At 36.0% G+C, this 22,909-nt stretch overlaps 1 protein-coding gene across 20 annotated transcripts in view; it reads left to right on the plus strand.

Moving 5' to 3' along the window:
- The window catches only part of PLEKHA5 (pleckstrin homology domain containing A5), a 237,422-nt gene that overhangs the window by 185,786 nt on the left and 28,727 nt on the right, over positions 1-22,909 (plus strand). For 9 of the 20 annotated variants that reach the window (XM_082740618.1, XM_082740627.1, XM_082740624.1 and 6 more), the window contains 4 exons: positions 11,759-11,821; positions 13,101-13,181; positions 13,316-13,465; positions 22,192-22,293. In XM_082740618.1, the coding sequence (XP_082596744.1) occupies positions 11,759-11,821; positions 13,101-13,181; positions 13,316-13,465; positions 22,192-22,293 (396 nt within the window). Of the gene's footprint in view, positions 1-5,869; positions 6,019-11,218; positions 11,255-11,758; positions 11,822-13,100; positions 13,182-13,315; positions 13,466-22,191; positions 22,294-22,909 lie in introns of those variants that run through there. The other 11 variants (XM_082740611.1, XM_082740622.1, XM_082740628.1 and 8 more) reach the window with 4 other exon arrangements.

Raw genomic sequence — 22,909 nt, forward strand, 5'->3', positions numbered from 1 at the left:
TAAACAATGAATAGTTTCAATAGGTAGTCATACCCTTCAATCTCAGGTTCTTGGACTTTCAGATGTTCCTGGAGTGAGAGTGGAAGGCATTTACATTGTCATTATCTAAATGACCTGTTTATAAAGACCCCTGCATTCCTCAAAGCTTCACCCTAGGCATGTCAAATTCTTTAGCGTTTTAGTCTTGCCACACTTCTTAGGAGTTTATTGATCTAGACGCAGGAGGACATTCTTGAGAAATGAATTCTTCAGTGATTAGGCCATCAGGGGTTTTTGCTATTGTTAAGACAGATTCTCAACTTAAAAATTCTTTTCCTAAGAAGTCATTAAGAACTCGGGAAAAGTCCATTTTCCATTTAAATGGAAAATGACAGCACAGAAATGAGTCCTCTCATTGGTTATCAGGACAAAAGCTCTGTGGGGTAGAAAGGAGTCATCCAGGCTGCCTGCTCCCAAAAAGGAGGAAGCTGTTAGCACAGCATTCAGACTCAGACTCAATTACAAGACATACAAGACAGAGCTTGCACAAATGTTTTCCCCTTCTGGGAAGAAGATCCAGATCAGGGGAAAAATTACACTAAATTTACTTGTCTAGAATTTCTAAGCCTGCTGTCTAATATCATAGCCACTGGCTATATGTGACTACTTAAATTTACATTTAAAATAGTTACATTTTTATAAAAGTAAAATTCTCCGCCCCCCGCCCCCCCCTCCGTCATACTAGCCACATTTAAAAGGGCTGAAGAGTCACATGGCTACAATTTTGGACTATAGCAATATAGAACATTTTCATCATCAGAAAGTTCTATCGGACAACAAAACACAATTCTAGACAATTCATTATATAAACTTCTAAAGACCAATTAAGCCATTTCTTAACCACTTCTTATATTTAAAGGAGGATTCAAGAATTAATCTCCTCCAAGGATAAATTATATGAATGTCTTGACTCTGCTCACTGCTAATCTTTCTCTTTTCTATCATTTACCCCAAAATTATTCAGGAGCATTTATCTCATGAGTTAGAATATCTGTTCCTTTTGCATTAGTAGCTTGACTAATTTCCAAGATAAAGACTTTGAAACTGGTGTTTAGGAGTTGCTAAACAAATACAACTGGCAGTAGGATTCTTGACACCGCAGGTCCCCCATAACTCTGATGAGTCCACCAATATTATTTTTTTTTTAAAGATTTTATTTATTTATTTGACAGAGAGAAATCACAAGTAGTCGGAGAGGCAGGCAGAGAAAGAGAGAGAAGCAGGCTCCCTGCTGAGCAGAGAGCCCGATGTGGGACTCGATCCCAGGACCCTGAGATCATGACCTGAGCCGAAGGCAGCGGCTTAACCCACTGAGCCACCCAGGCGCCCCAGTCCACCAATATTATTAATAATGAGAGTCAGTTGATTTTTTTAAGGGGATTTAGTATCTTAATGTTTTATCTCACATAAAGATAGTTGTTTTAATGTAGATGTAACACTTGCATTTAGATAATTAGTTTGGAATTTTTCATCTTTTGGTATTTATGCAGATAGCTTGATTAACATTTAGTACCGACTCATCAAGACCTTGAAAAAATCTTTATTGGGAGACAGTTGAATTAGTCCTGAATTACTTGAGTTAGTGCCAAGATATGGTTATGAAGCCTGATTTCCTGTCAGAACTATCAGTGGACATCCTTCAGAAAGACAGAAAGCAAGTATAATTCTCAGGGCCCTCCTTTCCCGAATACCCAGTCAGAATTGCCAGAGCCCAGCCCTTGATACCGTGTTAAATGTCCATAGGTGATTTTTTTTTCTTTTCCGTCAGGTTTGAAAACTATTGAGGTAAATATATTTACCACAATAAACACCAAAGACATAAAGCATAGTTTTTCTGAAATAAGAACACTGTCTTAGTGCTCTCTAACCTTTCTCGTGTATGGCACACATAGAAAGTGACGGTATTTATACAGCACCTTGGCGGGAACTGGAGGAGGTGCTATCAGGAGCATGTAGGCCCACTGAGGACTGAGGTGGTCCCTATCTGCACACACCTGTATCCCATTCCCTGCCCACAGGTGTCAGTTGGGAAGTTCTGTTCAAGATCCTAGGAAGTACGACATAGTTACATATGTACATATGTACAATATGTTCTCATAGTGTTAAAGTAAAACAATTTGGTAACAGTGCCTGTTCTTCAGCTCATATACTTCCTGGGATTCCATTTTACTAATAATGATTCCATAATTACGCAAGAGATGGGATAAGACTATTTACGGAAAGGCAGAAGCAGTGAGATTTCAGATTTTCTGAGGGCACTACATCTACCTAACCAAGAGCTGTTAGGACAACTAGCCAGTGGGCTGTTCATGATTTGAAAGGGAGCGGTCCTTTGTGTGGTGGCCCTCTCTTTGCATGTGGTGTGTGACAGCTGGAAACTAAACACAATCATCAGGAGCCCATACAATGAGTTTGGTCCCTATTAAACAATTTCACTGATCTGACTGAATTTTCACCGTTTGCAGATTTATTGAATTGGAAATACTGGATCTGCTTTATCTCCAAATATATTCTAGAAACAGGCTAGCAGTTCCTTTCACTAAAACACCCCTCAAATATTCTATATTTAATACTTGGAAACTAGCTTCTTTTTTATTAAATATTTTATTTGCTGATTTACTTGACACAAAGAGAGACACACACACAAGCACAGGGAGCAGGAGAGGGAGCAGCATGCTTCCCACTGAGCAGGTAGCCCGATCCCAGGACCCGGGATCATGACCTTAGCTGAGGGAAGATGCTTAACTGACTGAGCCAACAAGGTGCCCTGAAACTAACTTCTAGGACTTACCCTGAAACAGCATATTCCATCTGACTTTGGCTATGTAAACATTACGATAGCTTTTCAGTTAAAGTAGTAAATAATGACTTTAAAAATACATAATGCATAGTACAATGAGCAAGTTGGAATTTCATGCTCAAGTTAAAAAAATCCAGTAATTCTCTTCTGATTTGAAAACAAGGATCCTAGATGGTATTAAGATAGTGGGGTAAAGTTCTGGCAAAGGAATTTTTAGACCATCCTGTCACTTTGGTATTTTAATGACATCAGAGATTCTCAAATTGTCCATTAGAATTATCTGGGAATCAGGGTTATCTGTATTCTTTTCAAGTTCCTCAAGTGGTGTGTATGTGGCTTAAGAATCCCTGGTCTAAACTTGAATTTTGATTTCTCAAGTAATAATTTAAAGGGTAGAAACGGTATTACAGGTAGTTATATATTTACAAATGTGTTGGGTAGCTTACTTTTTTAAATTAGTTAACATTTTTTCTAATAAATTTCTGATATGGATACAGATTCCTAAGACAGAATAAAGGTTTATAAGAATTCTTCTAGGTAAGGACCTTACTACACCAGACAAATCCAGTAGGTTTCTTCCCACCTTAATTCCCAGCCTTGAACATGATACGAACACATGGTGCTAATAAGATTTTTCTTTCTCAGAGGAAATGATTATTTCATTAATTTTGTTTATTTCATGTTTATATATCTTTATCCTTGACTCTTTAGTAATATTCTTTTAATTAGAAAATCAATATCTACTCTGGGGAAAACTTGGAAAATGGAGAAAAGTATAGAGAAAGAGAAAATTTGCAGTCCCACAATTCAAAATAATTACCGCTAACATTTTTATTCCTTTGTTGTACTAAATTGTCAGTTTCTAGGGATGACTTCTAATTTTAATAATCTAGGATTTGATATGTATGAAGTTTTTCATAATGAAAAATAATCAATTTCTGAAATAATCTCTGAATCACTTTGCAATTTGTATAATTTAAACACTATTTTTACTTTTAGTTTTTCTGTTCCTAAGTTAGGTTTTTCTTGCAAAAAGGCCCCTTCTCGGTGTCTGAATATTTAATAAGCTTTAACATGTAAATCAAACAGACATTTTAAAATCACAAATATGGCATCCCTTGATACACATGCATGTTTACCCTCTCAAAGTAGTCCACTAAATAAGTTGGGCTTGATTACCCTTCTGTAGAAACCATATTGTCCCTTCAAGGAAATTTGCCAGCCTTAGAATATGAACATTTATCCTTAATCTGTACTGTATTGAAGCTCCACTTGGAGGTGTGTACCATGTTGACCTAGCCATTTGGCACAAGGGCCGATCAGTAGTGCCAGGTTTCCAAGACTCGATGGGCAGTTTCAGTTTGACCTTGAGTATCATTTACATTTGGATACTCTCTGATCTCTGTTACTTCTTACAACATTCATGCTCCTGACCTTCACCCAATGCAAAAAAATTTGAGTCCAGTATTATTTTGACTATTCCATGGTATGCTGTTGGAAAAATAGTAATGATGAGATTGCTTGGAAAATTAAATTTTAAAATGGATAGGGACTTAAGCTTACTGTGTTATATAAAGTGTGTATCAATACAGTCAAATGAGTAAGACAAAACAAAAAACAGTTGTACTTAATCCAAGATCTACATTTGACTAAGATAACTAATGTTCCCTTAAAACATAGAAGGCATATGAAAACTTAAAGAGGTCTTAAATTCCCAGGATAAAAGTTTTTTTTCTCCTAAAGTAAATTTACATCTGTAGTTGTATGTTTATAAGTTACTTTCCAACACTGTTAAAAAAAATTACCCTGAACTGCGAATCAACACATCTCTTTCTGGTGTACATGAAATGTCACCTGTAAATGCCTTAGTCCCTTACTAAATAGCGTTGCAGAGGAGAAAAAGAAGTTTATATTTAAATGATATGCAGATGTTGAGATTTTTAAATAAATTATTTTTTAATAAATTATTTAGGTTGAATGAAACTTAAAAAAATTAAACCAGTCACCATTTTCAAATTTGACAATCAAAACATTTTATTGACATGAAATATTGGTAACTAGGCTGAAAATAAAATTGTCTAGATGTACACTTTTCAGGATTTATCTTTTATTTATATTCTGCATCTATTAGTCTCAAGATTAGTAAACTTTTATTGTAGATTTAATGGAATCCGTAAAGTAGCATTTGTTAACTGTAATAAAATGCTTATTTTCTATAATTTGCAGATTGAAAATCATGTAAAGTACATGTTGCACATTGCAATTATAAACAGACTTGTCTACATACAAATGGTACAATATCATTGGCCTTTTACTCTCTGTATATTATGATGATTCTCTTTTGAATGCTTTATCTCTTGAGTCCAGAACCTCCTAAAACAAATATTTTTCTAGAGGCAGTAATTAAGTACAACATTAGCTGGAAATGTGAAACATGGTTTCAGTCTTTTTAGGAACCAGGGAGATACATCAAGACTTTGCTCAATAAATTTTAGTTTGCATGTCCTTGAAATAATTCTGCATGTTGTGTTATACTGTAAGAAGATCCAAAGCAGACTGTGTACAGATGTCTATCAAAGTTAACCTTAGTGAAATATGTGATTATCTAAATGACAAGATATATTGAATATTATAAAATTTTAATACAAGAAAACTAATATTTTTCTGATCAGTTACACAAAGAACTGAGTATCATTTTAAGCTTTTTTACTAAATCAATTAAATGATACTGTTTTCTCCTTTTAAGTAGGTTTTCATCCTATAGTTTATTCTTTGAATAAGGCATGATGCTTTATCATCTGTCCTAGTATATGTAAGAATATTCATCCACTATATTCATTGTATTTATAAAGTAAAACCTAGTTGCAGCAATATTGCAATTAGTAAGCTTTTCTATAACCTGGGAAGTATTTTACAGCATTTAATACTTGCTTGAAATGGTTTATATAAGTTAAAATCTGTACAACCTTGGGGTAAAATGTAAACAACTGCACTATTAGGAAGATATTAAAGTAGAGGCTATATTTACAGTGTCGTCTTTCAAATCTAGCTGTGCTGTAAACTGATGTTTGCTGTATGCTCCTCCTGATTTGAAATAGATGAAAGAAAATGAACCTATTATCACCATGGTTCACACAATGATTGAGAACTCGGCGCTAAGACCCCAACTGTACCAGCAAGTAAGGTCTCGGACAGTGAATGATACTGCTTTATCATCTGCAAAATCCCTCAGTGACAGTTTTGGTTTACCCCCAGAGTTACTCATAACATTAGTGTTTTCTTATTTCATTTTTTTGTTTCTGTCTATTTGGAAAAATGCAATTCATCCATGCTTTTTAAGATGCTGCAGTATTCTTAGCATGGCTTTGCTGAACATTTTGCTGTTGAATATTAAGTGTGCCATTTTCCTGAAGTTTTTGTGCAGAGTATTTGATTGATACGTACTTGGAGGTCTGCAGTACATTTGCAAAATTTTTACTAGTTGCCATTAATTTCGGTTAACTCTAAAAGCATTAGAACTGATTTCTAGGGAAAAGTTTGAAAAAATCTTTTTTTTTCCTTTTAGGGACAGCCCCCATCCCACCCTACCCCACCCCACTCTTAGGAATAGATAATATTTGTATGGGAGTTACTGAAATCTAGTTTCTATACTGTGGTATAGTCAGACCTAAAGAGAGCTACTTCTTGACATACTGGGAATATCTTCTCCCCGTATTCTTATCTGTCATTTTTGTGCTATCATATACATCATCTTACCTCATTCTTTTCCCTAACTGAAAATAGATGCCATGGAGCTGGCTGGCTTTAATTTAGGACCTTCGTAATCTGCAGATCTGCAAAAGAAGTCATTTTATACATTCCTATCCAGTTTTTTTTCTTTTGGGTTTTTTGTTTTGTTTTGTTTTGTTTTGTTTTTTGGTATTTCATGGTCTAAATGTTCTTAGCTGTGTGTTTTGCAACATCAGCTTCTTCCACTTCAACACCTTCAAATTACTGTGGCCTATGACCTGATACAATACTTTAAAGCTCATATAGAAGAAGAAAAATTAACTAACATGAAAAATGAATGTGTTTTGATTAAAATACAAAAAAGCACCTAGTAAAACAAAGCACCTTGAACTCTCTGGCTTTCCAGGCCTCTGGTTTGCTTTAGTCCAGCATCACTGATGGCGCCGTACAGCGATTGGTAGGACTGTGAGGGGACTCTTATTTCTGAGCAAAGCTTTCTATCAATAAAGAAATGAAGTGTTAAATATTTAAAGTTAAACAGCTTTACTTTTCAAAGGAACATGAAATCTTTGTATTTTAAAGTAACCGGATTGGAGAACCTTGACACTTCATTCCAAAATGCCACTGCTGAGAACCTTTAGCCCATGTTCTGGAATTGATACCTTTCTCAGTGGTGACTGAAGCTGTTACTTTATCATTTTATGTAATGCTAAATGACTAGAGATCAAAGGCATGTTGCTATAATAGGTTATATTTTCAGTAAGAATAATAGCCTGGGTTTTCAGTTTGGTTTGGATTGGCTTTTCTTTTTTATATTGATCAGTCATCAGGATTGATGATGCAGAAATCATTGCTGATTGAAATTACCTAGTTGCACTAAAAGTTCTAACTGGAGTTCTCCCAAAGTGTGACAGTATCTGAGAGCAGTCTTACATACTGGTGTCACTGAACAGAACTATAGATTTATATAAATATATTTCCTCATTATTATCTTTTCTTATTAAGTATATGAATACTTGAAAGAAAAACCTGAAATTGTACAAAGAGATCTGAATGGCTAATATCAGCACCCATTCATGGGCATGAGATAGGCCACAGATCACCAGGTAATAATTCCTGTTGGCTCTCAGTCCTGTGTAGTTGTGGTGTCTTCAGGCAGTCCTTTTTTAAAAAATCAGCCATTAATAAAGTACTTAATTGTTACGGGACGCCACTGGTGGATAACAATGACCTTCAGACTCTCTTCCTAAACCCTGTTTATTAATTTGCATCAGTTGAAATTAGATCTTATTTTTTTCTTCAGATTTCCATTACTATGTTCTTTTTTTTTTTTTTTAAGATTTTATTTATTTATTTGACAGACAAAGATCACATATAGGCAGAGAGGCAGGCAGAGAGAAAGGAGGAAGCAGGCTCCCCAATGAGCAGAGAGCCCAATGCGGGGCTCGATCCCAGGACCCTGAGATCATGACCTGAGCCGAAGGCAGAGGCTTTAACCCACTGAGCCACCCAGGCGCCCCTCCATTACTATGTTCTTATCCAAAGGAAATCTTCATTGAAGTTTATATTGTACACCCTTACAATGTGCTTCTCTGACATTGCATCACAGGTTCCTGAAATACAACTGAAAATATAGTGATGATATCATGTTTTATGATCTGTTACTCTGAATCATAGCCATTGGGGTTTCTCACTGGTGAACCTTTATGTTTGCATTTTCTTAGAAAAAAGAGGACATCAGAAAAATTACCTATGCGGGAATTTTTTTAGAATTGGTAATATAAAAAGGACCTAAAGCTGAATCAAAACAAATGCTAAATCAGTGTACATTGTGTTGAAAGATTCCTCTACATTTAATAATCATTCTACCATCTTTTACAATTACCTTTTTGTACTAGAGTTTTTATAAAATAATAATAAATACTTGTTTTTAAAGGTACAGCTAATTTTAACAAATACCTACAGTCCTGTGAGCATTTTTTGAGTCCTCATAAAATGTCTAATTTTATCACATATTTCCCCAAAGCCCTTTTTTGGGGGTTTACATATATATATTTATGAATTTTAAAATATATACATATGTATATTTTAAAAGGATACTGTAGAAAGTTAGATTTTTATTAACAAAAGTAATTTAATGGCAGCCCCATGTTTTTAAGTATTGTTAGATATTTTATCCTCATGTATGTATGTCAATAATAAAGTTTGTATAATACACTTCTCAAATTGAAGCTTGAGCATGCCTCAGGCTTTTAAAATTCTATATAGCCCATTTTCATTTGCTTTTCTAGTGTCATGAGGTACTTCAAAAAAAGGTATTCAAACCCAGAATTTTTTTTCTTTTGCTAGAGATGAGTTTCAAAAATGGAAAGTTTTGCCATGAAACATGATTATGCAGAACTTAATGAGAATATTCATGAAATTACTTTTTTCTTATTAGGATTTTCATAATGATGAGTAAGTAAGCAAACTTCTTCAATTCTAGATTGAAATTTTTTAAGTAAGAAATTTTAAAGTTTTTAAAATTTAGTTAAAATTAGTTTAAAATTTTTAAGTAAGAGATTTTTTAAGTAATCTATACCCATCTTAAGAAGAGCCTCAGTAGGAGTACCTGGGGGGCTCAGTGGGTTAAGCCTCTGCCTTCAGCTGAGGTCATGGTCTCAGGGTCCTGGGATCCAGCCAAGCAGAGAGCCTGCTTCCCCTTCTCTCTGCCTGCCTCTCTGCCTACTTGTGATCTCTGTCTGTCAAATAAATAAAATAAAATCTTTAAAAAAAAAAAAAAAGAAGAGCCTCAGTAATTATTATCAGTTATGAAAAATAGGCCATGCTTAAAAGTTAATTATTTAAAGAATAATCTTGTTTCCTTATTCTTTTCTTCTGATAGCTAAAAGCAATACATCGTGCAAGGCTGATTATTTTAAGATTTTATTAGTGTCTAATAATGAATATTTTTATTGAATAATTTTATAAAAAGTTTAAATAAATTTTTTAGTGGTACTAAAAATAGAGAAACAATGAAATAAATCTAACTTATTGTGCAATATATTTATATGGCTATAAGGATCTATCACTCCTAAATGATAACATAATACACATTTTTTTATTAATTTGCCAACCGATGTGAAAATGAATATGCAATAAGATTTCCTAAATAAAAACAGTATACTAAGGGATGCCTGGGTGACTCAGTTGGTTAAGCCGCTGCCTTCAACTCAGGTCATGATCCCAGTGTCCTGTGATAGAGTTCCACCTGGGGTTCATTGCTGGGCGGCAAGCCTGGTTCTCCCTCTGCCTGCCCTGCCTGCTGCTTCCCTGCTTGTGCACTCGCACGCTCTCTCACTCTCTCTCTCTCTGACAAATAAATAAATAAAATCTCTTTAAAAAATAGTATACTAATAACCTAAATTTATATTCCACATTGCTAAATTTCCATTTTAAAATCCTGGTCATTTTTCTGTTGACCCTGGGATATAGGATAGAATTCATCTTTTAATCTAGGTATAACACTATTCACTAGTTACATCCAAATTTTACATTCCATGGTTTAGTAAAGCTGTTTTACATTTAACTTTAAATATTAAGTGTATTTGGACATTTAGAAACTAAAGGCTTTATATCTCTAATTTCTTATAAATGAGAAAATTTAATTTTGGCATTATCTTAATTTCTTATCCTGACTCTAAGCATTTTAAAACTTTTCATCACTCCCCCCCCCCCCCCAGAAAAGAGTACAAATTATTTTCTTGGATCTAGGTGCTTTAATTGAGAATGACATTTTACACTTTAGGACATACTCAATCTTTATGTTAAAATAGTGCACAAGTATTCTGACTTTTGTCATTAAATTCATTTTTCATGTGATAATTCATTTCTGTGAAAGTTTTGTTTAATCACTGCATACCCTTAAATAGTCACAGATTCATTTGCATGAGGATGTGAAAGTAATGTCTTGAAATGAAACATAAATCCAGGATATTTTACTGTATATTTGTAATGCTTACATTTTTAACCTCCAGATACCCACATTTCTAGATCAATTCAAAGTGACCTGCTGTTTAAATTATGCCTCCTTTTGAAGATGTAACTGGCAAGCAGTATTTTAGAGTGGGGATATATAGTTATAACATTTTTTTATCATTTTTATTCATTTATATGTGTTTACATGAAGTTTAATTTTCCAATCTAGAATATAGTGGGGATACATTACTCCCATCCCCACTTTGAGAAAAAATGTGCCATTTAGTATACACGCAATGAGCCCAAGTAAATTTTTCCTGCTGTGTTTTTGTAACTGTCTTAGCAGTCAGTATAAAGTCAAAAGACAAGAGAGCGTGAAATAGTGCCTGCAGAGGCTATGATACCTGTGCTGTAACTGACGGGGATGGCTTTTTGAAATCTTGATTAACACAAGCAGAAATGAAGATTTGTTTGACCAAAAGATATTGGGAAGAAGCCGTAGAAAGGATGTTTAAATGCATTAAACAGTAATTTCTTATAGTACCATAAGATAAATGGTGTCAATGAACACATATAAACTTTTTATGAAATTTGATTATCCATAGTTTACAACATAGGCTTTCAGTTTTATGAGGTTTTGAATGAGTTTCCTCTTTTCAATTAAATCCATCCTTTTTCCCCATTATCTTTTAGTTCTTAAGACAGAAGAGCAAGATAAGTTTATATTGTGTATGTGTGTTTCTATATTATGTTTATGTATACAGTATGTTAAAGGTTTTGTTAATAAAGTTGTACTGAGATGTGTTGGCATTTGAGTACACATACACAGTTGTGTGATTATGTGTATACTGTGAAGGATGGTTTTGACTGCTGAAATATGCCTGGTTTGAATATTTGATTCAGTACAGTTGCTATGATTGTATTTTGTCAATTTTTCACTAAAATAATGTGTGTCTTACAAATGGAAAATGTAAGGTGCTGTATAATTTGTTTGACCAACTTATTTTGTTTGACAAGCTTAAGTTAACACCATTTTATGTATCTTGCATATTGTATCACTGTTAAATATTTTTCTACTTTTGTAATGATCTGTGTTTGAATTAAACTTCTTAAAGTATAAGAATCATTAAAATCCCATTTTTGTTATTGTTACATAAATCTAAAATGTTAACTATAGGCTAAATATTTTTTAATATTATTTTTAAACTTGCTCCCTGACCTTTTTTCCTATAGCTGTCACAAGATGAATGTAGAGGCACGTTATATAAATACAGACCTGAAGAAGTAGATATCGATGTAAGTGTCAGTATACTATGTATCTTGTCAGTACTCTGTTATATTTTCTGCCAAAACACTGGAAATAAGCATGACAAAAACTTCCTCTTCCTCCCTTGCCCTCTAAAATGACATCAAATAAAGTAGCGTTTTCTTCTTTTACACTTGGGTTAAATTAAATCATCATTCCTCTGTTCTGTAACAACCTCTTCCCCCATAATTAGCAGTTGAGCAGACTAAGAGTCACTTAAAGGAAAGTAAAAGACATTTCTAATCACAGAAAGTATGGAGGACTGGAGACAAAGTAAAATTGTCAGTCTTCTAATAAGTCAGCCTCTGAACGTTCTGTCACTACTTCCTTTTTAAAATTTAGTCTTATTTTTATTGTATTTTAGATTGGTTGGCTTACAGCATTTCAGTATATTGTATTTGGTATAGCTTGAGTTTTGTCATCTAACAAAGATAGGTGATCACTTAAGAGAGAACACGGCAAAGAAAATGAAGTCTCCAGTTTCTTGCCTACTTAACCATTATGCAGTCAAGTTTGGGGCATATTTACAGGGTTTACTGTAGTATTGAAATTTTCATGGAGTATCCGCTGATTCTTTTGTAATTAAGAAATTGGGGTAATACCAAAAATTTCAAAAAACTATTGAAAATGATTTTTTTCTCCATTTAGCAAATTTATATTTGTATTATTGAAATTAGAAGCAATCTTTTGCATACATTTTCTAAACATAAGAGCATAATTTTTAAAATATAAAAACAGAATCCAGTTGATATTTTCATTAAGGAGGTAAAACCACCCTGAAATAATTTAAAGTTATATGAGACTGCTTGATTACTAACAATATATCGAATTACGTAGATTAAACAGTATGGTTGAAATGCTTTTTCACTTTATATGCATGTTCATTAAGCATTGTATCTTTAAAAGCTAATTGGGGGGCTCCTGGCTCAGTTAGCTCATCCACCTAACCAACTGGCTGGAGCCCCATGTCAGGCTCCCTGCTGGGGGGGGGGGCTGCAGCTCTCTCACCTCCCCAGCTGTGCTCTTTGTCCCTATCCCTGTCTTTCTCTCACACAAATAAATAAATAAAATCTTTTTAGAAATTAGTAAATAAAATAAAAGCTGCTTTTTCTGTTACCGATTGAAATAAAGATTGACCTCGTTAGGTATTCTATGGCTATTTTCAATGTGTTTTCTTGTCACACCTACCTTGAGTTACAGGACTACCTACCGCCAGTTACAGGAAAATTTTTAAAAATTGCTAACAACAGATTTTCTCTTAAAACCTAGGCCAAGTTAAGCCGGTTGTGTGAACAAGATAAAGTGGTACATGCCCTGGAAGAGAAACTTCAGCAACTCCACAAGGAGAAAGTAGGACAACCCTATTTATTATATACAAGTGATGTTACTTTTTATGCTTCTTATCAGGACACTGATAAAACGAAAGTAAAAAGAATTAATTCAATGATGCAGAACATTAAGTGTAATTATTTTTATTATAATAGTACACGCTTGAGCAAGCTTTGCTATCAGCCAGCCAAGAGATAGAAATGAATGCAGATAACCCAGCAGCCATTCAGACCGTGGTGCTGCAGAGGGACGACCTACAAAACGGACTGCTCAGCACATGCAGAGAACTCTCCCGAGCCACTGCTGTAAGTAGCAGAGTTTTTCTAGAAGAGTCACTGAGATACTATACACCTTTTTTTCCTTTTTTTCTATTTGTTTCTATGTAATTTCACTGTCTTTTTAGTTCTTTTCTATAATGAGAAATTAATTTGCTATTAACTAATAAAAATTAAGGGGCGATTTGTTTTCTGATGCAAAATAAATACAATTATTTCTCTTATGGTAAGCATTCTTTTCCTTGTGAGATAGTTGTTTTGTAAGGGAGCTAAATACTCCATTTATGTATTATTCAAATGAAAACTTAGTAAAAATGTTACCATTTATTGCATTAAGAAAATAAGTATTTCAGGACACCAGCCAGGCTCAGTTGGTAGAGCATGTGACTCTTGATCTTGGGGTTGTGAGTTCAAGCCCCATGTTGGGTGTAGAGATTACTTGAAAATAAACTCTTCAAGAGGCACCCGGGTGGCTCAGTTGGTTAAGCCATTGCCTTCGGCTCAGGTCATGATCCCAGAGTCCTGGGATCAAGCCCCACACTGGGCTCTCTGCTTAGCGGGGAGCCTGCTTCTCCCTCCCTATCCCTGCTGCTCTGCCTACTTGTACTCTGTCTCTTTGTCAAATAAATTAAAACCTTTCAAAAATAAATAGATAAATAAAATGTTTTTTTTTAATGAACTATTTCATGGATTTTAGGGGAATTAGACTAATTTTGAGAAGGTGGTAATTCGATTCATTTAACCATTTCACTAGGAAGCCATTGACCTCATTTCATGGCTGCAGTGTGATTTCAGGTTGCATATTTCCATCAGTTCATTTGATTCTCTTAATGATACTGTATTGTTCATATTTTAAGAATTTAATATCCTTTCAGTTGTGGTCTCCTTGAAATCAGAACCCTATCTCATTTATCTTTGTTACTCTAGCATCCAGTACCGTAGGATATGCATTAAAAATCCGGTGATTGAGGGGCACCAGGGTGGCTCAGTCAGTTATGTGTCCGACTCTTGATTTCAGCTCATGTCCTGATCTCAGAGTTGTGAGTTCAAGATTTGTGTTGGGCTCCGTGCTCACTCAGCCTTTCAAAAAAAAAAAAAAAAAAAAATGATGATTGAACCGAATGACTTACCCAGTGTTAAAAGCTAATAAATGCCATGCCTAGAATCAAAACTCCTATCTTCTGAGCATAATCCTGAAGACTCAAATCTATATAGATTTCTCTAATAGAGTCACAAAGAAAATATAGGCACCTGAAATGTCTACAAGGACGTAGTCACTTAGTTCACCAATGGTAGGTAGGATTTGGATAGGAAGAGGCAGTAAAGGGTAGTCCACACAGGATAAAAGGATAAAATGCCTCGAACCACAACAAAGAAAAGAGAATATGAGAGACGTGTTTGGAGAAACAAAAAATAAAAGTAACTGACTGCAATAGAAGATTAGGAATATGACATTAGAAAGGGAAAATGGGGGGGTGCCTGGGTGGCTCAGTGGGTTAAAAGCCTCTGCCTTCGGCTCAGGTCATGATCTCAGGTCCTGGGATCGAGCCCCACATCCCGCTCTCTGCTCAGCGGGGAGCCTGCTTCCTCCTCTCTCTCTCTCTGCCTGCTTCTCTGCCTACTTGTGATCTCTCTCTGTCAAATAAATAAATAAAATCTTTAAAAAAAAAAAAAAAGAAAGGGAAAATGGGGCTACAAAGTCACTGCCAAGCTAATGAAAAGTTCAGTATCCCTATGGCAACCTGAGTCAAATCAAAATGTAGTTGGGTACTATTTCATGACTTGGTATCTGTTTTAGAAAATTCTCAGGATGTATAGTGTTCAACTGAATTATTATCTTATCCCTTACCAAATGGGTTTAGTAACTTAAATTTGGTCAGTAGGCTTAAAAATGTTCTAGTAGAAATTAATCCTGTTTGAATATCCCATTTTCTTGTTGTTACCAATGTAATCACTTTCCAGGTTTCTTTCTTTGCCTTCAGTGTTATTCATTTGGTCATTACAAACTCTCAATGTGTTCTTCTAAGACATGTCTTCACGTAGAATACAAACTGTACAACTTTTGCCTTTGTAAACTTGTTCATATTTGTAGCTCAAGCCTTACAGCATATGGTTAACACTCAGTGGATGCTGGTTAAACTTAAAACTGAATTACATTTATGCTAGCAGAATCCCAGAGGATTCCTCTGATCCTTTTCACAGTTGGTTGAGGTCATTTGTTCAAATCCAAGTCATGAGGTTTAGAAGATGCAAGAGGTATAACAATAACACTTCCATAGAGCAGAGCTTTGATCCTAAGAACATCTTCTCCTCACCAGGTTAGCCATTTAGGTTTATAAAATTAGGATTAACACAAGGCAGACATGTAAAGCAGTGTCCCCATTATGTTTTATTTAATTGTTGATACTATATCTCGTCTCTGTAAGCCCCATCCAATAAGCATACCTGCTTTAAGCACATAGTGCCTCTGTGTTCTCACCTTGGTTTCTACTTCTTTTTACCTAAGCCTGTCGGTTACACTTGAAATTTTTCAGTGTGTCATTGTCTTAGTTTGGGGTCTTTTCTGAAAGCAGAACCTAAGATGAACTGGGCTAAGATTGTTTATTAGGAGATGATTCCAGGATGCAGAAAGGAGGGTATGTGGAGAATGAGACAGGAAGGGAGAAAAGCCAGTAAAAGTTTCCCTACAGAGCTGGTTCCCACTGTATGCAACTGGGGACTCTCTGAGGAAATGAGTAGATAGCCCTGAATTTTCTACTGAAGGCTGGGGGCTATCTCTCTTTCATTGGTTGAAGTTGCCCCAGTGCCCTTAATTCACCCACACTTCCAAACTGCCTTAGCTGACTTGGCATGAGACACTGGTACCACAGTGCCTTGAAATTAAGTGGGCAAAGGAGTTATAGTGTGAAGCACTGTCTCGTCTGCTACAGTTACCTCTCTTAGAATTTATATTAGGCCTCATGTCTGTAAGAGAAATATTCTCAGGCTTTATCAGCTCAATGGGGGCTTCTCTTACTCTACCCAGCAATTCAAGGAAACAGATAATTTGTGACTCACCTAAATAGCAGCAAAATATATATGTAATTCTCTGTTTTTCTCATATGTTATCTGTTTTGATCTTTAAGAAAAGCCTGTGCAAAATAAATAAAATTACTATCTCCATTTATTTTCATATTTATTATTTTCACTGCACAGATGAAAAAACTGAGGTTCGTGGAGGCTAAATTACTTGTGTTGTGACATAATTAATAAGGAACAGAATCAGCACCTAAATCAAGGACTTTTTCTTAGGTTTCTCTGCTTTCTACTCCATTTCAGTATCTGTATGGTCACATAACATGTACTTTATGGAACTTGAAATCAAATTTTTTTAAGATTTTATTTATTTATTTGACAGAGAGAGATCACAAGTAGGCAGAGAGAGAGAGAGAGAGAGGAAAGCAGGCTCTCCGCTCAGCAGAGAGCCCGATGCGGGACTCGATCCCAGGACCCTGGGATCATGACCTGAGCCGAAGGCAGCGGCTTAACCCACTGAGCCACCCAGGCGCCCCTGAAATCAAATTTAAATCATCTTACTCAAAAATCCAGAATTGGAATTTCAGAAATCATAAAACAGGTATAAAGACCTCCCATTCATCCTGAGTCATGGTAGTAATTCGCTTATATATTTATCTACAGCAAAATAATACCAAAATACCAAGTAATAACAAAAATCAGGAATATTTCTTAGAGCAGTTACTGGGAGCCAGATTCTAAGTACTATACGTGTGCTTAGTCCCCATAACTCCTTAGCATGGGTACTATTATTACTATGTTATAAACAAAAAACTGCATCAGAGAGATTACCCAGGGTTACAGTGAGTAGGTTGTATGTATAGACTTCCATTAAACTTAGGTGTGGTCTAAGTTGAATTGTAGCTAGGGGGACCATAAGTAAACAGATTTTAGACTCCAGTGGATATACTAGAGCCTAGGGTTATAAACTTAAAAGGGACAGGAAATCAGGACAAACAAAATGCCTTGGGGAAAAGCTTGCCCATTAAATATATTCATATACCCATTCATCCTCTATGTAATAAAAAGCTTCTGAGAATCATTGTCAATTTTTTGTAGTCCTTCCATCAATATTCATGAATTGGCATGGAATCTGTTTTGAAAGATTTTAAGATAGTTTTTTTTAAAAGATCTATTTATTAAAGAGTGAGCACATGCATGAGGAGAATGAGAGGCAGTGGGAACGTTCAAGTACACTCCCTGCTGAGCTCTGAGCCTGATGCAGGGCTAGATCTCATGATCCACAAGATCATGACTGGAACCGAAACCAAGAGTCAGACGCTCAACCAACTGGACCACCCAAGATAATTTATAAATCACCTGGCTATTTTTTTTTAAAGATTTTATTTATTTATTTGACAGAGAGAGATCACAAGTAGGCAGAGAGGCAGGCAGAGAGAGAGAGGAGGAAGTAGGCTCCCTGCTGAGCAGAGAGCCCGATGCAGGACTCGATCCCAGGACCCTGAGATCATGACCTGAGCCGAAGGCAGTGGCTTAACCCACTGAGCCACCCAGGTGCCCTCACCTGGCTATTTTATAATTACAACACAACATCCCCCCAAAAGAGATAGTCCGCTGTCATACACCTCCTGATGTGCTGCCGTAGAAAGTACCCAGCAACAGTTGTGAGGTTATTTTTTACCAGAAAATCAAATCTGAATCTCGACAAGCCTCAGTATGTAACTACAAGTTTATAGGAAATAGAAGGAAACAGAGGAGCATGTAAGGAATACTGCAGGAATTCAATTAGCAAAATGTGAAGTAGGAGAAATTCTGTAGGTCGGGTAACTCAGTCTCATCCCCATATAAGTAACAAGGGCATAGAGAGGAGGATAGGGTTTATCATTTTTTACAACACTTAAGGAAGGGGCGCCTGGGTGTGTCTGTCGGTTAAGCATCTGACTAGCATGATCTCGGGATTCTGGGATCAAGCCCCACTCTGTGCTCCCCACACAGCGGAGAGTCTGCTTGTTCCTCTCCCTCTACCCCTCCCGCTGCTCATGCACTCCCTCTCTCTCTCACATACACTCTCTCTAAAATAAATAAAACCCTTTAAAAAGCTTTTTTAAGGAATAAATATTAATGATTTTTAAATCAAGAATTTCCATGTTATTTTTTATTTTAAGTTTCTTTTCTTAAGAAATACATTCTGAGAGTTCCCTGGGCGGCTGAGTCAGTTAAGTATCTGCCTTGGGCTCAGGTGATCCTGGGATCCTAGAATCAAGCCCCTGTTGGGCTCCCTGCTCAGCAGGGAGTCTGCTTCTCCCTCTCTCTGCCACACCCCCTCACACCGCACTGGTGCTCTCTGTCACTCCCTCTATCTCTCAAATAAATACAGTCTTTTTTTTTTTTTTTTAAGAAATACATACCGAAGTATTTATAGGTGAAATTATATGATGCTTGGTATTTGCCTTAAAATAATTCCACAAAGATACAATAGGAGTACTGCAGTACTCAAAGAATGGGAGTACAACCAGACTGGCCATGTTGTATTTAGAGTGGGTCCTACTTTTGTGTATGTTTGTAAATTTCCATTGTGTGTGTCTGAGAAAGCAAAAAAAAAAAAAAAAATCCACAAAATTGCTAACAAAAGTGTACTACAATAATAACTATTTTTTCTTTTTCTTTCCCTGTATTCTAGCTTTTCTACATTTATAAGTATATAAATTTATTACATATAAAATTTGTACAAAAATAACCACTTTCTTTGAGATGGAATATAGTTTTTATTTCAGAGATCAGAAGAGAAACTACAGATACAAGTTAAAGATTAGAAATACAGATTACACATTTATGTGTGTGTACCATATTGTGTAACTATTCTCATGGCTATATTTTGTTCTGAATTGCCATTGATACTGGACAAGAAAACGAGGGGTGCTTGCCTGACTCTGTCGTTAGGGCATCCAACTCTTGATCCTTGGGGTTGTAAGTTTGAGCCACATGTTAGGTGTAGAGAAATTACTTAAAATCTAAAAAAAAAAAGAAAAGAAACGAAAGGATAGGTCTTCCTACATTAAAAACTTAGAAATGAATTATTAGTCCTATTACTTTCTTAATAAAGATCATAATATGTATTCAGTATAGCTCTACTGCTAAATATTGAAATCCTCATTTTACTTGTTCCACATCCTAAAGTTAGACTGAGTCAAATTTTTGAAAATCTTCTGCCACCCCTGTAACAATCATACATGTGTACACATTTTTTTTTACCTTTGTTAGAGTTAACATATTCTCAGAAAAGCACCCAATTTAAGTGCACAAATATGACTGATGGTGCACAAATATGACTGATATCCATATCTAGGCACTGAATTTTACTAGCATGCCAGAAATTCCCCTCCCAGTGACTACTTCCCTAGCAGACCACTACCTGCCTTAAACTATGTGTAAAGTTTTTTGCTTACTTTTGAACTTTAGAAGCTACATATATATAAATCATATATAATTATACAGTATGTGTGTTCTTTGGCTCCTTTTAACATTGTGAGAGTCATTGCTATGGTTGTAGATTGGAAGATTTCATTTATTCTCTTAACTGTATATAGCATGAAACTTTCTATGTTTTTATCAAAAGCACTATTTCCTAACTTAATGCCTGTGATTTTAAGGTAATTGTATGTTTAGAAGTCATTACCCCCTTTTAATTGCCTTATCGTACTGTGTATTATCTTCTTGACAAAAAACAAAACAAAACAAAAAACAGGTCATATCTAAAGATTTTCAGCATGGTACTTGTAGATTCGTTAATGAAATGCTCAGGCAGGTAACTGGGAGAAGCTGGTGTTAAAGCCAGTGCTGCCCCTTTGCTTGCTCTCCTCTTTTGGTTTGTGTTCTGCCCAGCCATAGTCATGTTTGAGGAGCCCAGAGATAGAGGAGAAGTAGGTAAGCCCAGCAGGAAGATGGGACTCAGGCCAAATGTTACAGTCCAGTGGCAGGACTTTGTAGTCTAGAAAACTTGAGAGTATATTGTGTTTCTTCACCTTTAAAATAATTTCTGGCTCTACAGTGTATGTTTCCTATACTTTTAGTATAAGAAAGACACGGATTCTTACCTTCCTATAAAATGTTCTTACATTTAGATGCTTCTGTAGGCTTTGGACAGTGTCTTTTCTACATGAGAGGTTAGGTGTTAGGCTGGCAATGCCATCTTACTTAACTGTCGGGCTGCCATTGAGTCTGCAGATAAGAAAGTAAATAAGAAGATCAGTATCCTTATTCAGGTAAAAGTTTGCTAGAGCCAAGTGGGAAGACTAATAGTTACACAATATAGAGGAGATATAACTCTTTAGTCCTTTATCACCTTGCCTTTTAAAAATTTTATTAATCGTGAAACCAATTAAATAGATTCCTTAAATTACCTATACAATATAGAGATGATAAACCTCCAGTGGTTTATCTCTACTTTTTAAAAAATGTGATTCGGGGGCGCCTGGGTGGCTCAGAGGATTAAGCCTCTGCCTTCGGCTCAGGTCATGATCTCAGGGTCCTGGGATCGAGTCCCACATCGGGCTCTCTGCTCAGCAGGGAGCCTGCTTCCTCCTCTCTCTCTGCCTGCCTCTCTACCTGCTTGTGATCTCTGTCTGTCAAATAAATAAATAAAATCTTTTAAAAAAAAAATGTGATTCGGGGCACCTGGGTGGCTCAGTGGGTTAAAGCCTCTGCCTTCAGCTCAGGTCATGATCTCAGGGTCCTGGGATCGAGCCCCGCATCAGGCTCTCTGCTCAGTGGGGAGCCTGCTTCCTCCTCTTCTCTCTCTCTCTGCCTGCCTCTCTGCCTATTTGTGATCTCTATCAAATGAATAAATAAAATCTTTAAAAAAAAAATGTGATTCATTATAAAACCTGCTTAAGGAGAGATCTTAGATTCAAAAAGCAATTATCCCAAATGGCCAAATTCTAACACTCATTTTAATTTTTGAAAGTATGTGGCTTGAATGGGGCACCTGGGTGGCTCAGTGGGTTAAGCTTCTGCCTTCGGTTCAGGTCACAATCTCAGGGTCCTGGTATGGAGACCCACATCGGGCTCTCTGCTCAGTGGGGAGCCTGCTTCTCCTCACCACCCTGTCCCTGTCTCCCTGTCTGCCTCTATCTATGCCTACTTGTGATCTCTGTCTGTCAAATAAATAAATAAAATCTTTAAAAAAAAAAAAAAAAGTATGTGCCTTAAATAATTTTTTGTTGCCGAGTTTTTTTAAAGTAATTTTAAGCTAGTTGCATAATATACAAAGTAAAATAACTTTTTTTTTTTTTTTTTTTTTTAAGATTTACTTATTTGAGGGAGAGAGAAAGCACAAGCGATGGGGAGAAGCAGATTTCCCACTGAACAGGGAACCCAAGTTGGGGCTCCAGCCCAGGAACCTGAGATTGTGACCTGAGCCAAAGGCAGTTGCTTAACCAACTGATCCACCCAGGTGCCCCAAAAGTAAAATAACTCTTTAAAAGAGAACCGTTAGAAACAGACTGTTAAGGTTATTAATCTTTCCTCCATACTCCATACCCTCTTTCCTTATCCCAAGACTATTTGTGTTGTTAAACTGACATTTCCCGTGAATAACAAGAAAAGGAAAAATGAGTTATAAAAGTTTTTATTTTGCCCATTACAAACTATACAATTTTCTAAAACCTGGAAAGCTTGTAATTGCAGTGATAACCATATAAAAGCACATTTTTCCCCATTAATTAGTGCTGTTTGATTTTTAGGAATTGGAGCGAGCGTGGAGAGAATATGACAAGTTAGAATATGATGTAACTGTTACCAGGAACCAGATGCAAGAACAACTAGATCGCCTTGGTGAAGTTCAGGTACTAGAAGTGAATGGTTTTTTTGCATTGTCTCAACTGGTTTTGACTGGTACTGTACAATCCACCTTGTTCAATCCGTGCATGCCCTTAATATTTTTTACCTTATTGGCCCCCTGAGGTCTGAGTTTAAATACTTCCAATGATAGGTATCTTACTATCCCAGAAAGTAGCCCATTTCTCCTTATTTAAAAGTCCTTTTTTCTTTTGGCACATGGTATGATCCGTGTCATGTTTTTGCTCCTGCCTGCCTATATTGAAGTTAGCATTGAAGTATTGAATTAAATGGATTTACCAAATAAAGGGTAATTTTTCTTTTTATAAGATTTGTTCTAATCCAGGGCTCCTGGCCTCCTGAGTCAGTACAGTGTGCAACTCTTGATATTGGGGTTGTGAATTTGATCCCCATGTTGGCTATAGAGATTACTTAAAAAATAAAATAATAAGGGGCACCTGGGTGGCTCAGTGGGTTAAAGCCTCTGCCTTCCACTCAGGTCATGATATCAGGTCATGGGGATCAAGCCCCACATGGGGCTCTCTGCTCGGCAGGGATCCTGCTTCCTCCTCTCTCTCTCTCTGCCTGCCTCTCTGCCTACTTATGATGTCTCTCTGTCAAATA

This window comes from Mustela nivalis (assembly GCF_964662115.1).
Source record: "Mustela nivalis genome assembly, chromosome: 7".
Taxonomy (NCBI): Eukaryota; Metazoa; Chordata; class Mammalia; order Carnivora; family Mustelidae; genus Mustela; species Mustela nivalis.